Raw genomic sequence first — 17,570 nt, forward strand, 5'->3', positions numbered from 1 at the left:
TCCTTTGGTCAATGCACCAGGAACTAAACCCTGATATTCCCCCAGTCACCACAAAAGTTAAAGACTTTTAAAAATACACTAAATTAACCCATTTTTCTGTCTTGTAGACCTGGATTTACGGAAAGCATGGACCAGGTTGCTGTACTTACAACTTACAATTTACTGCAAGTAACTAGACTCTACCTACAAGCAAACAGTTATGAATCATTGTCACATAACTCCACTAATTAAAACTCTAATCCCCTCATAAACTTCCCCCTTACACACACAAACTGGGAAAGCAGTACAGTGTTCCTGTTCACATGGTTGCTGAGATAGTTCTTATGATTCATGTGCTGGTTCTCAATCATCCTTCTCTGGATACTTCCACTGGTTTGAATGAGGCACAGGGTAATTGGTTCACTTATAAAAGGTCTCTAACTCATCAACTAGTTAGGACTTACAGCATATGAAGGAAATAATTTCTTTTCAGGCTTAAAATTGCTTTTCTGCAGAGAACAAGGAGAGCTTCTAAGCCAGTGATTGAATGATACCTCTCTCCATCTCTTTCACAGCCTCAAACTGTTCAGATACATGAGAACCAATCAAATATTTTTTGGTAAGAAGAATTCTTTGTCATTGGTTAGAGTTACAAACCCACTAATCAATCTACTACTTGTTGCCAACCAAAGGTCCACTTATATATAACACTTTGTGTCCAGTTGATCTGCGAACACTGCTGTAATCCATAGTTGCACAAACAGCGTTCACAATGGCTAACAGGCTACTTGCGCTTAAATCATACAGCAATACTTGTAATCTCTGGTTTTTAAACCACTCGTTTCTCATTTCACTCCACAATTTAAAAAAACACACAAAAACAAAAAGACACATCATTACAATTGCTCTTGGTAACCAAGCTCAGGGGCGATGGCTAAGAGTGAACGGACAGGCCATAACTGGTTACCAATGACAAGAAACTGAAACTGAACAATGTTATGTCCAGAAAAGCAGGTCAAAGGGCACTTGTGACATGCCAGGACTATCCCTGCCTCAGGGTCAGAAGAAAACAGGTTCAAAACCTACCTGATTCAGAGGTGTGTCATTACATGTTTTAACAGGTTGGTTAAAATATTTCTATCAATTTTTTTTTTAAATTAGGGTTTTTATGCTGCAGTGGTAGTGTCGCTACCTCTAACAGTTTCAAGTCCAACCTGTTCCAGATGTGTGTAGTAATGTGTGTCTGAACAGGTCAGAAGCTACTGCACCAAGCAATGCACTCCCGACTCCCCATAACCTGTCTATAAGTTACAAAGTCCAAGTCAGAGGTGTAATGGAATACTTCCTGCTTGCCTGGTTGCCAGCTTCTCCAACAACACTTGAAGAGCTTGACACTATCCAGGACAAATTGGCACCATTTCCAAAAAATCCACTCCCTCCATCACCAGTGCTGCGTGGCTGCGGTGTGTACCATCTGCAAGATGCACCTCAGAAATTCACCATGGCTGCTTAGTTAGCACCTTTGAAACCCACAGCCACAACCATCTAGAAGCGCAAAAGCAGCAGTTGTAGAGTAAAGTCAAGTTCTGCACCCCCTCCCCAAGACATCATCGAGTTACGAGGCTTGTTCCTGAACCCCTGTGTCGTCACCGGGTATGATAGGTAATCCTCCCTGAACTCCTGCGAAATTACAGAGGCTGATGGGGATTCTCCCTGTGACATCACAGTTATTGGATGCTCCCCCAGTGACATCAAAGGTGATGGGGAACCTCCCCAATGACTTCACAGAGGGTGATGGGGATTCTCCCTGTGCATCTGCAGGCAGTGATGGAATCCTCCCTAGCGACATCATAGAAGGTGACAGGGATCCTCCCTGAGTGACATCACAGAGGGTGATGGGGAACCTCCCCAATGACTTCACAGAGGGTGATGGGGATTCTCCCTGTGCATCTGCAGACAGTGATGGAATCCTCCCCAGCGACATCATAGAAGGTGACAGGGATCCTCCCTGAGTGACATCACAGAGGGTGATGGGGAACCTCCCCGATGACTTCACAGAGGGCGATGGGGATTCTCTCTGTGACATTGCAGAGGATGACGGTTATCCTCCCTCTGCGACGTCGCAGAACGTGAGATAGGATCCTCTCCTACCTCCCGTGGCGTCACTCAATTGTGTCGGGGATACCCTCCATGACTTCACAGAGAGTGATGGGATCCTCCCAGACGCCACACTCTCCGGTGAGCTGTTCCATTTTAAAACAGACCTTTGGGACCGGCGGGAAGAGAAGGATCTCAAAATGAAGAACAGTGTCAGATCAAGCCAGCGACTACTGAAACTGACTTTGAGCAAACTTACCGACACAATTTGAGGAGAGCGCCTCGTTTTCCATAATTCATGTTTTTAAACTCTTGCATTGAAATCGATCATTTTTTTAATGATGCGAATTTTGTGACTGTGGAGCTTAATTCTTTTTACGACGGTCATCAGTCCATGTTTCAACGTGGAGAAAAAAATAAGTTGAACTCTAGCCTGGAGGACCGAGCGAGACGATCGTCCTCCAGCCAATTGGAGGAGCAGAAGCATGGAGGACGGAGCGGAGGAGGAGGAGGAACCTAGCAGACCGATGGGGGTCGCTAGATGTCGAGTATCTGGATTTCCAGGAGGTATACCACGAGGAGCCATACAAAAGACTATCGCGTAAAACAGAAGTTTATGGTACTGGGGTGGTAGATTAGCAATAGATTGACGTTTGGCAAATACACAGCAGTCAAAGGGTCAGGATTACTGGGCCTTTTTCAGATTGGAAAGATGTAACTAGTAGAATGCCACGATAATCAATTATTACTTACTATCTATATCAGTAACATGGAGGAGTAAGCAGATTGTAATTTAGCCAAATTTTGCGACTGTACAAAAATAGGTGGCAGGATGCGTTGTGATGAGATCAAAAGGAACCTGCAGCAGGATACAGAAAGATTGTGAGCGGGACAGAAAGAACTTAGCAGAGTTTAATGCAGGAAACTGTGAGATCACACATTTCAGTCGGAAGCTGCTCCGAGGGCAACTGAACATCACCATGATCTTCACCACAGGCTGGACAAGAAGGCAACTTGCAAATCTCAACCACTACCCACCCCAAACCAAAGCTGGAACCCCCATGCTATTGGCCCCAACCTGATCCACCCCTATCATCCAGCCAGTTAAGCCAAACAGCCACAACTGAGGAGTTTCTGCGGTGTGCAATACAATTTTTCGTTCATGTTGTGGTCTGGAGATACAGGAAGAGACAGTAGCGGCCCTAGTTTTCTTCATGCGGCTGACCAGGAGTCTCTCTTGCCTTTCGTTTGTAAAATCACTGATTTGTAGCATGTGGCTGGCCATGCATTATTTAGTGCCCGTGTACCCTTGGGAACATTGTGGTGAGCTGACTTCTTTGCACTGCTGAAGTCCTTGGGGGTGTAGAAATACTATTTAATGCCCTTTGCCTGCCATTGACTTGGAAGGATGTACATGTTGCGACTCAACTTGTTTGACTGTTTTACGATCATACCTTCCTTGGTCATCAAGTCCCAGAGTGAGACTTAAACCTAAAGGTACCACCAAAAACCTCCAATTTCATGATTCTAGTCCCCTTGCAATATAAGTTATAATCTCAGTCATGTTAGTAGATGTAGCATATCTAAAATTAAGCTGTGCCTCAGGCTGAGAAGGCTTGGGGTCAGTTTCCAACACTGATAATCAGGCCCAACTGCTAGAATGTGGCACTGAAGGAAACTTGAAAGAGTTCAGTAAAGATTTACGAGGATGTTGCCAGGGCTGGAGGGTTTGATCTATAGGGAGAGACTGAATATGTTGGGACTGTTTTCCCTTTAGTATCAGAGCCTGAGGTGTGATCTTATAGAAGTTTATAAAATCATGAGGGGCATGGATAGGGTGAATAAGCAAGTTATTTTCCTCAGGGTAGGGCAGTCCAATACTAGAAGGCATAGGTTTATGGTGAGAAGGGAAAAATATTAAAAGGACCTGAGGGGTAGCTTTTCCACACAGAAGGTGGTGCCTGTATGGAATGAGCTGCTGGAGGAAGTGGCAGAGGCTGGTACAGTTATAACATTTTAAAGGCATCTGGATGGGTACATGAATAGGAAGGGTTTAGATGGATATGGACCAAAATTTGGCAAATAGGACTAGTTTAGTTTAGGATACCTGGTTGGCATGGACAAGTGGACCAAAGGTTTGTTTCAGTGCTGTACATCTCTATGAGTCTGTGAATATTGCCTTTCCCATGAGATGCTCAACTGAAAGGCCTTGGCTTCCCTTGCAGGTCAATGGTAAACTTTTTAAACCTGTTATCATTAGCTCAGTTGGCTGGACAGCTGATTTGCAATGCCAACAGCATGGGTTCAATTCCTGCACTGGCTGAGGTTACCACCAAGGATCCTCCTTCTCAACCTCTCCCCTCGCCTAAAGCATGCTGACCTTCGGGTTAAAACACCATCAGTCGTTGCTCCTTGTAATGGTTATGTGTTGATTCTATTGCTCAAATAGCTGTATTTGGTCCAGCTTTTGTTTTTGAAGAAGAGGTTTTAAGACAGAAGTGACAAGATGTCAATTGGAATCCAACAAATGAAACAGCTTGTGGGGTGTTTATTTAAATTGGAAGCAGCCTGAATGAGTGGGCCAACTCCCACAGAACCTGGAATTTTAGTCTTTCAGCAGTTGCTGCCCGGGTATTGAAGTGAAAGCTGTTTTATCCTCTCTCAGTTACAGTTAAAAGCTGGGGGCTCTCTTCCTGCTGCTGGAATTCTATGAGAGACGATCAGTCTTACTGAATTTGCCTTTTGCCAAGTGTGTGTTTATGTGCAGTTACTGTATTGGAATAGTTAATTCCTAACAGTTACCATATCTACTATTTTGTTAAGCATTTTTATAGAGTTACAACTAAGCCAATTCTTTTATCTTTCTTTTATTGTATTTTAACGATAGCGTGTGAAAAAAGCGTTTTGCTTCTGTTCTGCTGGTTTGACCAATTGAATTTCATCTGGAACACATGCCTTACACTTAACTGTAACATAAGAAAAAGGTAGAGTCTAATCTATCTTTAAATCATAGAGATTTCATAAATTAATCTAGTCCCATTTGCCAGTTGTACAAGCTTCTACCACTTCCTCTGGCAGCCCATTCCATACATGCACCACCCTCTATGTGAATAAGTTGTCCCTTATGTCCCTTTTAAATCTTTCCCATTTCACTTCAAAACTTTGACCTCCAGTTTTGCATTCTGCTACCCTGGGGAAAAGACCTTGACTATTCAACATATCTATGCCCCTCATAATTTTATAAACTTGTAGAATTGGCTGAAGATGAGCATCTGTGATGATGAGGACCACTGGAGAAGGCCGAGATGGATCATCTACATGCCATTTCTGGCTGAAGATTGCTATGAATGCTTCAGCCATATCTTTGCACTGATGTGTTGGGCTGTTCCATCATTGTGGATGGGGATGTTTGTGCAGCCTCCTCTCTCTAGTGAGATGTTTAATTATCCACCACCATTCACAACTGGATGTGGCAGGACTGGAGAGCACAGATCTGATCTGTTAGTTGTCGGCTTGCTTAGCTCTGTCTATCACTTTCTGCTTATGCTATTTGTTATGCAAATATTCTTGTCTGGTAGCCTCACCAGGTTGACACCTCATTTTTAGGTATGCCGTCTTGCACACTACATTGAACCATGGTTGATCCCCTAACTTGAAAATAATGGTTGAGTGGTGGATGTGTCACATCCTGAAGTTGCTGGAGTACAGTTCTGCTGCTGTTGATGGCCCACAGCGCCTCTTGGATGCCCAGTCTAGACTTGCTAAAGTCTGTCTCATCTATTACTGTGATAATATCACACAACACACTGGAGGTCATTCTCAATGTGAAGGCAGGATTACATCTCTACAAGGAATGGTCACTTTTACTGATACTGTCATGGACAGATGCATCTGCAGCTAGCAGATTGGTAAAGATGAGGTCAAGTATGTTTTTTTTGCCCCTCTTGTTGATTCCCTCACCACCTGCTGCAGACCCACTCTAGCAGCTATGTCCTATAGGACATAGTGAGCTCAATCAGTAACGTTGCTGCTGAGCCACTGTTGGTCGTGGACATTGAAAGGCCCCAGCAAGAATACATCTTACACCCTCTCCATACTCAGTACTTCTTCCAAATGTTGTTCGACATGGATTAGTACCAATTCAACAGGCAAGAGAAGACAGTACATGGCAATCAATGCCCATGTTTAACCTAAAGCCATGAGACATCATGGGGTCCAGAGTCAACACTGAGAACTCCCAGGGCAGCTGCGTCCCACTGTATACCACTGTGCTCCATCTCTGTCTGTGGAACAGGACGTATTCAGGGATGGTGCTGATGGTGTCTGGGACATTAGATATAAAGACCAACATTCCAGAAATGGATCACATCTAATACTCAATCTCCCTGCTTTATCAGATTAAAGAGACCCCCATCGCTACCTACCATTACATAAATGCACACTTACAAAGAGTGTCAGAAATTTTGCAAACAAGTTCTATTTTTCCTAATTCACCGAGTAATGCTTTGCATTATAAATTTCAGGAACGTCCAGTATATCCCAGTCCAATAGTGTTTTTTTCTGGGGTGGTTTCACTGCTCGTGAGTTTGTGCTACAATGAATGTTAGCTCTGTCACATCCAGCAAGTAATTTGTCTCCAGTGACTGTACGTCCAATTGACTGCAATTGAGTCTATATTAATCCCAGCGTCTCACCACATTCCTCTCTATGTATTCCAGGAATAAGAATCACCTCCAAGATACTGGCAGTTCCTGGGGTCCCTTGTCACTGACTACAGTCCGTGTATTGGGAAATCTCTGGTGCTGTCCGGACATCAAATGGCAATCTGTTGTATCAGTGAACTCAAGACAAGGGACAAAGATTTGTCTCCTTCCCCGGATGAGGATGAAGCTCAAGCTGCTGGGCTGTCCGGTCTCAAAAGGAGTCTGTTAGAACCCCTACAGTGTGGAAACAGGCGCTTCGGCTGAACAAGTCCACACCGCCCCTTGAAGCATCCTACCCAGACCCATCCCCCTATAACCCACTCACCCCTGAACACTACGGACAATTTAGAGTGGCCAATCCACCTAGCCTACACATCCTTTTGGACTGTGGGAGGAAACCGGAGCACCCGGAGGAAACCCACGCAGACACGGGGAGAATGTGCAAACTCCACACAGACAGTCGCCCGAGGCTGGAATCGAACCCGGGTCCCTGGCGCTGTGAGGCTGCAGTACTAACCACTGAGCCACCGTGCCGCTCCGTTAATGTTAAAGAAAAGAACAACGAGCCAGGAGGGTCCAAATATGAACACACACTATGGGGTTGTTCACGAGGTCCCCGATCCAAAATTGGTCAAAAGGTGGTCGGAAGAATTGTTGCACCCAAGAGGTGGGTTGGGAGGGGGGTCTAAAAACATGCAGTCAGTTGTAAAAGTTGAAAAATATTTACTCTCTACATCCCATGGACAGAGTTCAAATTATATCTGCCGTACTGAGATCAAATATAGGAAAGAAACTTCTCACTGGAGTCGCAGTACAGTGAGGGGAGAATGGACAGAGGTGAGAGGGCGAGTGGTGTTCTATCCGCAAGTGGCTGCACGGTTACAGCCCTCCTAAGACAGATTGGAACAAAATAACTGCATGTGAACAAAAAGGTACTGAAGAAATTAAGGACTTTGCAGAACGTTTTATAGACATTTGGGTATATTACACAGAGGCATGCAGAGGATGGCAGGAGGACGATATAGAAAAAGCAGACACTCGCCCCATTAAAATCAGTCTTTGTGACTGGTCTTAAACCCGAACTAGCATACATGTTGAAGTTACATCGTTGCGATTGCGAGCAGGACCACATCTCCCTCAGAGACCTGATTGGAGACGGAAGTAAGCTGAAACGGGACATGGAGTCAATACTCAGGCATGCAGACTGCAGACCTTACTAACACTGATAAAAGTCGTGGAAAATGCCACAATTGTGGGAAGGAAGGATATTAGAGCAAAAATTGCAGATAAAAGAAAAAGAATCCAGGTGGGAAACAGAACCCCAGACAACCTAAAGAGGTTTCTGGATGGCATAAATTTGCCCTAACGGAACGTCTGACCCTACTTGAGCAAATTAAAGGGTGCTCAGAGTCTCAACTGAAGCAACTCATTGATCTTACAAAAAAACTAATTCAAGCCCACCCCATCTTTTAGCCCCTTGTACTGCAGCTCCCGGACAGTTGCTATGTTAAAGAAATCGTTTCCTTGACACAGGTGCCAAGTTAACTTGTCTTCCATAGCCGTGGTCTACCCAAGAAGGCAGGAACAGGACTGCCGCTGGAGCTTGGGGGTGTGGGGGGAACGGAGGGAGGGGGGAGAACAACTCAAGATTGAGAAAATAGAACCCCTGCCAATATGGCTGGCCTCCTACAAAATGGTCACTGCTGTGTGAGTGGATCCCATCCAACAAGCTTTGCTGGGTATGGATGTCTTGACCGAGATTGATACGTTTTGAAAATGGTCAAGTCACGTCCTCACATTTTATACTCTCTGTGAACTGTGCTCGCTGGACCACCCTTTTGGAGGCTCCTCATCTCCACCTTGCGAAAAGCTAGTCCTGTTAACCCGGCCATGTTGTTGCCAATCCCACAGGATCAAATGGGGGAAAGAAGAGGGGAGAGTGGTGACACTGACGGGGAACATGACTGTGTAGGGATATTGTAGCAGCTTGATGAAACACCTTGCGCTTCAAAAGAGCCTTTACGAAACCTGGACCTGCTTCTCTTCACAGCTGGGGCCTCTTTCACAGAAAATGGGATCCGAAAGGCTGGGTGGGCAGTCACGGACTCTGCATGAGGTCCTGGCTTGGGCAGTTTGCCACTGGGTACCTCTGCTCAGGAGGCTGAATTATTGGCATTAACTGAAGCACAAAAAATGGCTAACGTTTACAGAGACTCCAGATATGCTTTTGGTAAAGCCCATGATTTTGGCCCCTTGGGCAAAAATGAGACTTCCTCATGGCAGCTGGCACCTCCATTAAAAGCAGAAATGAAGTCCATAGCCTGCTGAAATTCATCCAGTTACTGCAGGAGGTATCAATCCTTAAATGTAAAACCCACACTAGAGGGAACTTCACAGAGACCCAGGGCAATACGCTGGCTGACGAGCCAGCCAAAAATGTGGTAGCCCATACCCCACACATACCTCTAATAGGGCCATTGCAGACAACAGTTAATAAATTGCAATATTTAAAATTATGCAAGGGCAATGCTCTCGAGAAGAGAAATGGACATGGATTGAGCCAGGATTGAAGTTATGTGAGGATGGGGTTTGGAGACGGAGAGAAACCAATAAACCAGTAGCACCACAAGCAGTTGTTGCCCTTTTAGGCCCAACAAATCCATTCCTGTCTCTTTAAAGTCATAACATGACAATTTATGTCCTTACCTGGTACTATCGACCTACATGCTGCTGATACCACATGTTAAGTGACTTTTTGCTCCAATATTGTCAAGGTCTAACCACAGCTGTGAGCTCTGCTTCTCAGTTGTTGTCAGCTGCCTTGGGAAATACCCTGGATGCAGAACATGATCTCGTTTCTGGTACTTGGTTCTACATCAAGCAATTTAAAAAGAACCTTTGGGTGCCAAGTGGGAACGTCTATACCAAGTTGTGATGACAACACAGTCTGCTGTTGGAAGTCCATGGCAAGAAAGCTTGGATCTATGTGTCCCACGTAAAAAGGACTACTCACAACATCGAAACACGTCGTTATCTGCGATAGGTCTGTTAATCATGCCTTTTTGTACTGTTTCTGTTGGTAATGTACCTAAACAAGAACTAAATGCAAACACTTTCCTTTACATCTCATATACTACGTCCAGTTTTTGGGTGTGTACCCATATTCCAACCTACTCTAAAGGGGGAATCCCATTACGACCAATCTCCTTCAATGCCTCCAAAGTTGTGGAGTGAGTGCTGAAACAGAATAATTTGCTGCCCGGAAATCGGGGCGGTTTACAGACCGAAGCTGGCTGCGAAACGGTTAACACCAACAGGCTAATGCAGGAGTGGTGGTCTGCAGGGTAACCCCCTCACTGCTGGTGCCATTCATGGAAGGCAAAGACTACCATCTCCTCTCCCCCTTTTGTTACACTGACCAACATTTTATATGAAGAAAGGCACAGAGACCCTAGCCGTCTCACCAGAACTGCAATTCAGGGGAAGGGGACACACATGGGATGTTTCCAATGTTATAACATCACTATTTTCCCACTCCCAGGAAAATATTCCCAATCCTTTCTGACCAAAGGGACTCATGATGGCTCTCTCCTCACACAGGGCTCCAAAAGCCTTCTTTCTTTTCGCAAAGCCAAACCTGGAGGCACTTTCCAACAAAACTGGTTCCCTGAAATTGCTACCCATTTCACCCCTTTTAACGGTACCCATTTCGTTTGTAGCTGCAAGGCATATGCCCGGACTGGCTCCTGTTATCTCGCTTATCCGTCACCTTACTAAATCACCCGATGTCCGCTGTACAGGTTGGCCAACGAACCCTGCAACATGGCTACTGCCCTGATGCAAACAGCCAATGACACGGCCCAGGCCTTAGACAAAATTACTGCTGAAATGTTAGCCATTCACGCAACTAACTGCCTTACAAAACCGAATGGCCCTAGACTGACTTCTCTCTGAAAAAGGAGGCACGCATGCCCTCATTCAGAAAGAATGCTGCGCTTACATCCCTGACAGTTCGGAGAAAATTACCAACCTTGTGGATCACATCTGTAAAGAGGCTGACAAACTCAAATACCCCCTAGAAACACCTTTTGGATTCAGGCTATGGGATGGTTCGGATCCTTGGGCACTTCCATTGTCCAAGGCATCATACTTTTTCTCACTATTTCAACTGCCATTTATATCCTTTTGCAGCGCTTTTCTGCTTGTATCAAGAGCTCAATGCCCACGAAAATTCATGCCATTCAGCTCGGAACCAAGTTCTTTGTTTTGTGCCAATATTTAAAGATTGTGATTCGGCAGGGTGCTTTGACATAATTAAAGTGGGGAATTGTGGAGGCTGGCATCAAAAGGCAGTTAGGATGACAAAAATGGCACATGACAGCAAATGTTGTCATGCCCATGTGATCATGCTAACTGTGTAAGAGATAAAAGTGAATACTCTGTAAAGAAAATGTGTGTTTATCATAGTAGAATAGTAGATAACCGGAAGAATACTGTACAAACAAGCTCTGCACACCAGAATGTGTTTTATCATATTGTCTAGAAAGCCACATCTACTCACCGTAAGCAGCTTAAACGCAATAGATGTACTAAGAAATGCTTTCAATAAAGACAACGTTTAAGATTTCTACATGGTCTCCATCTCGCTCCCGTTCATTGGTCTTGGAAAGAACCTGACAAATCTTAGTTCTGGAAATTTACTCAATTCAGCTTCCCACTATCTGCCATGACGGGATTCAAACCTGGGACCACCCGAACATTCCTGGGGATCTTTGGCTGAAGAGTCTGGTGATAATACAGCTACGCCATCACCTCCCCTGCATAATTATACTGAAAATGAGAAAACAAGTGCATTTCAGTAGCAGTTGCATGTCATTTGCGTGTCTAGTCCCAGGCTCAAAAGGGCATCAGCCCACTGGAGGTAAAGTTGGTGAGAGTGGCCAGTCCAGCAGAAAGTAACTGTCCACCCTTCACATTTCACCCACTGTCACAATGAACATGGTTCAGTCCAGGAAGTGATTCACAACAGCGGGAACAGCGTCCAAATGCTGCGGCTGCATGTGAATTTGTTGGTGTCTCTGTAGGTTGGAAGCCTGAGTGAATCCCATTTCAGAGACAGAGCAGGAAAACGGGCTCTCCCCGGAGTGAAGTCGCTTGTGTTTCTGCAGGGTGGATGAATGTCTGAACCCCTTCCCGCACACAGAACAGGTGTAGGGCCTCTCCCTGATGTGAACCCGTCGGTGTTTCGTCAAGCTGGTTGACTGGGTGAATCCCTTCCCACATTCGGAGCAGGTGAAAGGCCTCTCTCCGGTGTGGATACGTTGGTGCGAAAGCAGAGTGGATGACAGAGTGAACGTTTTCCCACACTCGGAGCAGCTAAACGGCCTGTCCCCTGTGTGAACCCGCCGGTGTGACAACAGGCTGGAGGACTGAATGAACCCCTTCGCGCACACAGAACATGTGAACGGCCTCTCCCCTGTGTGAACCCGTTTGTGGTTCAGCAGAGCAGCTAACTGAGTGAATCCCTTCCTGCACACGGAGCAGGTGAATGGCCTCTCCCCCGTATGAACCCGCTGGTGTGTCTGCAGGTTGCACAGCCGACTGAAGCTCGTCCCGCACTGAGAGCAGGTGAATGGCCTCTCCGTGGCGTGAACTAGTTGGTGTTTCAGCAGGGTGGAAGAATCGATGAATCCTTTCCCACACACTGAGCAGGTGAACGGCCTCTCCCCAGTGTGAACTCGCTGGTGGGTCAGTAGGCTGGAAGAATCAACGAATCCCTTCCTGCACACGGAGCAGGTGAATGGCCTCTCCCCCGTATGAATGCGCTGGTGTTTCACGAGGTGGGACGAATCAATGAATCTCTGCCCACACTGAAAGCAGGAGAACGGTCTCTCCCTGGTGTGAACTCGCTGGTGGGTCAGCAGGTGGGACGACTGAGTGAATGCTTTCCCACAAAGACGGCAGACAAACGGCCTCTCCCCAGTGTGAATTCGTTGGTGGGCCAGCAGGATGGAGGGCTGATTGAAGCCCATCCCGCACACGGGGCAGATGAAGGGCCTCTCCCCTGTGTGAATGTGTCGGTGGGTTTCCAGTGCCGATGGAGAAGGGAACGCTTTCCCACAGTCCCCACATTTCCACCGTTTCTCCATGGTGGAGTGGGGGAAGAGGGTTTTCCCTGTGTTTCTCTGGGTTTGCCGACCTAGCTGAAATGATATCCACAAACAGAACAGGTACACAGTCTCTCCCTGCCACCCCTCCCCACCAAGATGACTAAATGGTGAAACCACTTTTCACAGTCAGTGCATTGAATGTCCCTCATTCGGGTGTCTATGTCTCAACGTTCTTCCTACTGCCCCAGTATTCAAAGTTTCTCAAGCAGACAGAAACAAACATTTCTCCTGGGCTCCATGGGACTTGAACATCAGCAGCCAATGAATCAAGTGGTTCTGTCAGACGTTGGTACATCATTTGGTTTCAGATTTCCTTCTGCGTGCCCTTCCCTTTGATGTCCTGCAAAAAAAAACTTCACAAAATGAATGATCACTGTCAGTACAGTCAAATGAACATTACAGACACTAGTTCCTGGAAACTGACAGATGCCTGCTGATCAGGATAATGTGAAAAGCCTCATGCATCCAGCCAGCCTCAAGGACATCTGGAGGAAAGCTTTGTTTAGGTAACAATAAGCTGGAACAAGCTGCTGGAAAAGGAGGTGAATCAAGGATATGAAAATGAAATGTCAAGGTTGCTTGAGAAAAGAAAGGCAGTGAAGTCGCTGAATGACTTCCTTCTGATCCATTAAACAAGAAGATGACAAGAAATACAGAATATAACTCTATTACTATAAGGTGAACAATAATAGCTCTGAAACCTTTACAGTAAAGAACACCAGACTTACATCATAACCAGCAAGCCATCTGAAGCAACTCGTCTGTGCCAACCAGATATCCTAAATTAATCAGTTCAATTTGTCAACATTTGACCCATATCCCTTTAACCCCTCCCTATTCATGTACTCATCCAGATGCCTTTTAAATGTTGTACTTGTACCAGCCTCCACCACTTCCTGTGGCAGCTCAATCCATACACACACCACCCTCTGTGTGAAAAAGCTGTCCCTTAGGTTCCTTTTAAGTCTTTTTTCTCTCATCTTAAACCTATGCCCTGTAGTTTTGGACTCCTGGGGAAAAGACCATGGCTATTCACCCTTTCCATGCCTCTCATGATATTATAAACCTCTGTAAGGTCACCCCTCAGACCCTGATGCTCCAGGGAAAATAGCCCCAGCCTATTCAGATTCTCCCAATAGTTCAAACCCTCCATCCCTGGCACCATGCTTGTAAATCATTTATTAACCCTTTCAAGTTTAACAACATTCTATATCAGGCAGACTGGAATTGAACACAGAATTCCAAAAGTGGCCAAAGCAATGTCCTGAGACTAAGAACTGCCGATGCTGGAGTCAGAGATAACACAGTGTGAAGGTGGAGGAACACAGCAGGCCAGGCAGCATCAGAGGAGCAGGAAAGCTGACATTTGGGATCAGGGCCCTTCTTCAGAAATTTATAATCAAATGTCTTGTACAGCTGCAACATGATCTCCCAACTCCTATACCCAATGCACTGACCAATGGAGGCATCTATCTACGTGCCACTCTTTCAAGGAACCGTCAACCTGCACTCCAAGGTCTCTTTGTTCAACAACACTGCCTAGGACTTTATCATGAGGTAAAGAGAGAGCTCAGAAGAGCCAGGAGGAGACATGAGAAGTTGTTGGCGGTTAGGATCAGGGTAAACCCTAAGGCTTTCTATAGGTATTTAAGGAATAAAAGAACGACGAAAGTAAGATTAGGGCCAATCAAGGATAGTAGTGCTAAGTTGTGTGTGGAGTCAGAGGAGATAGGGGAAACACTAAATGAATATTTTTCAACAGTATTCACTCTAGAAAACGACAATGCTGTCGAGGAGAATACTGAGATACAGGCTACTAGACTAGGTGGGATTGAGTTTCACAAGGAAGAGGTATTAGAAATCCTACAGAGGGTGAAGATAGATAAGTCCCCTGGGCCGGATGGGATTTATCCTCGGATCCTCTGGGAAGCCAGGGAGGAGATTGTCGAGCCTTTGGCATTGATCTTTAACTCGTCATTGTCTACAGGAATAGTGCCAGATGACTGGAGGATAGCAAATGTGGTTCCCCTGTTCAAGAAGGGGAGTAGAGACAACCCTGGTGAGCTTTACCTCAGTTGTTGGTAAAGTGTTGGAAAAGGTTATAAGGGATAGGATTTATAATCATCTAGAAAAGAATAAATTGATTAGAGATAGTCAGCACGGTTTTGTGAAAGGGAAGGTCGTGCCTCACAAACCTTATTGAGTTCTTTAAGAAGGTGACCAAACAGGTAGATGAGAGTAAACCGGTTGATGTGGTATATGTGGATTTCAGCAAGGCGTTCGATAAGGTTCCCCACAGTAGGCTATTGTACAAAATGCGGAGGAATGGGATTGTGGGAGATATAGCAGTTTGGATCGGAAATTGGCTTGCTGAAAGAAGACAGAGGGTTGTAGTTGATGGGAAATGTTCATCCTGGAGACCAGTTACTAGTGGTGTACCGCAAGGGTCGGTGTTGGGTCCACTGCTGTTTGTCATTTTTATAATTGACCTGGATGAGGGCGTAGAAGGATGGGTTAGTAAATTTGCAGACGACACTAAGGTCGGTGGAGTTGTGGATAGTGACGAAGGATGCTGTAGGTTGCAGAGAGACATAGATAAGCTGCAGAGCTGGGCTGAGAGGTGGCAAATGGAGTTTAATGCAGACAAGTGTGAGGTGATGCACTTTGGTAGGAGTAACCGGAAGGCAAAGTACTGGGCTAATGGTAAGATTCTTAGTAGTGTAGATGAGCAAAGAGATCTCGGTGTCCATGTACACAGATCGTTGAAAGTTGCCACCCAGGTTGACAGGGCTGTTAAGAAGGCATACAGTGTTTTAGCTTTTATTAATAGAGGGATCGAGTTCCGGAACCAAGAGGTTATGCTGCAGCCATACAAAACTCTGGTGCCGCCGCACTTGGAGTATTGCGTACAGTTCTGGTCACCACATTATAAGAAGGATGTGGAAGCTTTGGAAAGGGTGCAGAGGAGATTTACTAGGATGTTGCTTGGTATGGAGGGAAGGTCTTACGAGGAAAGGCTGAGGGACTTGAGGCTGTTTTCATTAGAGAGAAGAAGGTTGAGTGGTGACTTAATTGAAACATATAAAATAATCAGAGGGTTAGGCAGGGTGGATAGGGAGAGCCTTTTTCCTAGGATGGTGACGGCGAGCACGAGGGGGCATAGCTTTAAATTGAGGGGTGAAAGATATAGGACAGATGTCAGAGGTAGTTTCTTTACTCAGAGAGTAGTAAGGGAATGGAACACTTTGCCTGCAACGGTAGTAGATTCGCCAACTTTAGGTACATTTAAGTCGTCATTGGATAAGCATATGGACGTACATGGAATAGTGTAGGTTAGATGGGCTTCAGATCAGTATGACAGGTTGGCACATCATTGAGGGCCGAAGGGCCTGTACTGTGCTGTAATGTTCTATGTAATGTTCTATGTAATGTGTAATGTGTAAGTCCTGCCCTGATTTGCCTTTCCGAAATACATCACCTTACATCTAAATTAAACTGCCACTCCTTGGCCCATTGGCCTACCTGAACAAACTCTCATTGACATATTTTGAGGGAGTTTAGTCTGAATCATACCAGTTGAGTAGGACTATGGCAACTCTATCTCAAAGAGCATCAGGTGAGTTATTCCCGCTGTCCAGGAGCCAGCAGTTTTCCAATTGATCAGTGTGAGTATTTTTTTAAGATTAAAAAAGGCACTCCTAGCCATTTATGTTCATGGAATTTTGCTGTGTGCAGATTTATTGCTGCACTTCCTATTATAATAACTGCACTTAAAAAAAAATCACATGGAAACTCCTGGACATATTTCTGATAATTGTTGGCGTGCTGTATGAACTCCAACATCTCTTTTCCTGGGTTTGTCACAGATTAAAGCTGTAGTAATGTGACTCCAAATCTGTTGCAACTCCTTTCCAAACCTCATCTTGAGCTGTGTGCCTCTACTGGGAGCTGTGGATGATTAGCAGCTGAGTGAATGCAGTACTACTGTACACAATAATAATGATGGGATACTTTTAAAATCATTGGCATCATTAACCATTCCTAGAGGGTCTTGAGAAGCAGGTGAACAACTCTCTCGAAATGTAATGTAATTGGAAAAGAGGGTGTAGGAAAACTAAACTTCAATAGCACCCATCCCCTGACCAAATGCCTCGAACACAGCCTCATCACCGCCACACTGTTCACCAAAGGAACAAATACAGGACAATGTAGCAGCACCCGCGCTCCAAACACTGGTACCTTCCTGATTATGTCATTATCACAGCGAGGGATCGGATTGATGCTAAGTTCACCCATCTGATGCTAAGTTCACTCATGCCACGAAGGAGCTGACTGCTGTGCGGACCATCACGCGATCAAGCCAAGATCAACACAAATAAGACCACTGCAGCAGTGGAGACAACAGAAGCAGTCTGCAAACAAAACGCTCGAAGGCCCAGAGAAAACAGCCTCGTACAAACAGATCCTCGGCGACCCTGAGTCACAGGATCCTAACAACTACTGGTCCGCCCTGAAGAACACCATCAATGCCTGTAAAAACTCAGTCTATCACTCAACCAGGAAACGCTAAGACTGGTTTGATGAGAATGATTGGGAGATCTAAGAATGGTTAAAAGCTGGG

General features: G+C 45.4%; 1 protein-coding gene across 1 annotated transcript in view; it reads right to left on the reverse strand.

The window, feature by feature from the left end:
- LOC125449009 (zinc finger protein 16-like) overlaps positions 1 to 17,570 on the reverse strand; it is a 114,492-nt gene that overhangs the window by 64,666 nt on the left and 32,256 nt on the right. Inside the window, exon 3 of the mRNA XM_048524560.2 lies at positions 12,008 to 13,289. Within this exon, the coding sequence (XP_048380517.1) occupies positions 12,008 to 12,928 (921 nt within the window). The 5' untranslated portion in view covers positions 12,929 to 13,289. The remainder of the gene's footprint in view (positions 1 to 12,007; positions 13,290 to 17,570) is intronic.

Source organism: Stegostoma tigrinum, chromosome 43 (assembly GCF_030684315.1).
Source record: "Stegostoma tigrinum isolate sSteTig4 chromosome 43, sSteTig4.hap1, whole genome shotgun sequence".
NCBI lineage: Eukaryota > Metazoa > Chordata > Chondrichthyes > Orectolobiformes > Stegostomatidae > Stegostoma > Stegostoma tigrinum.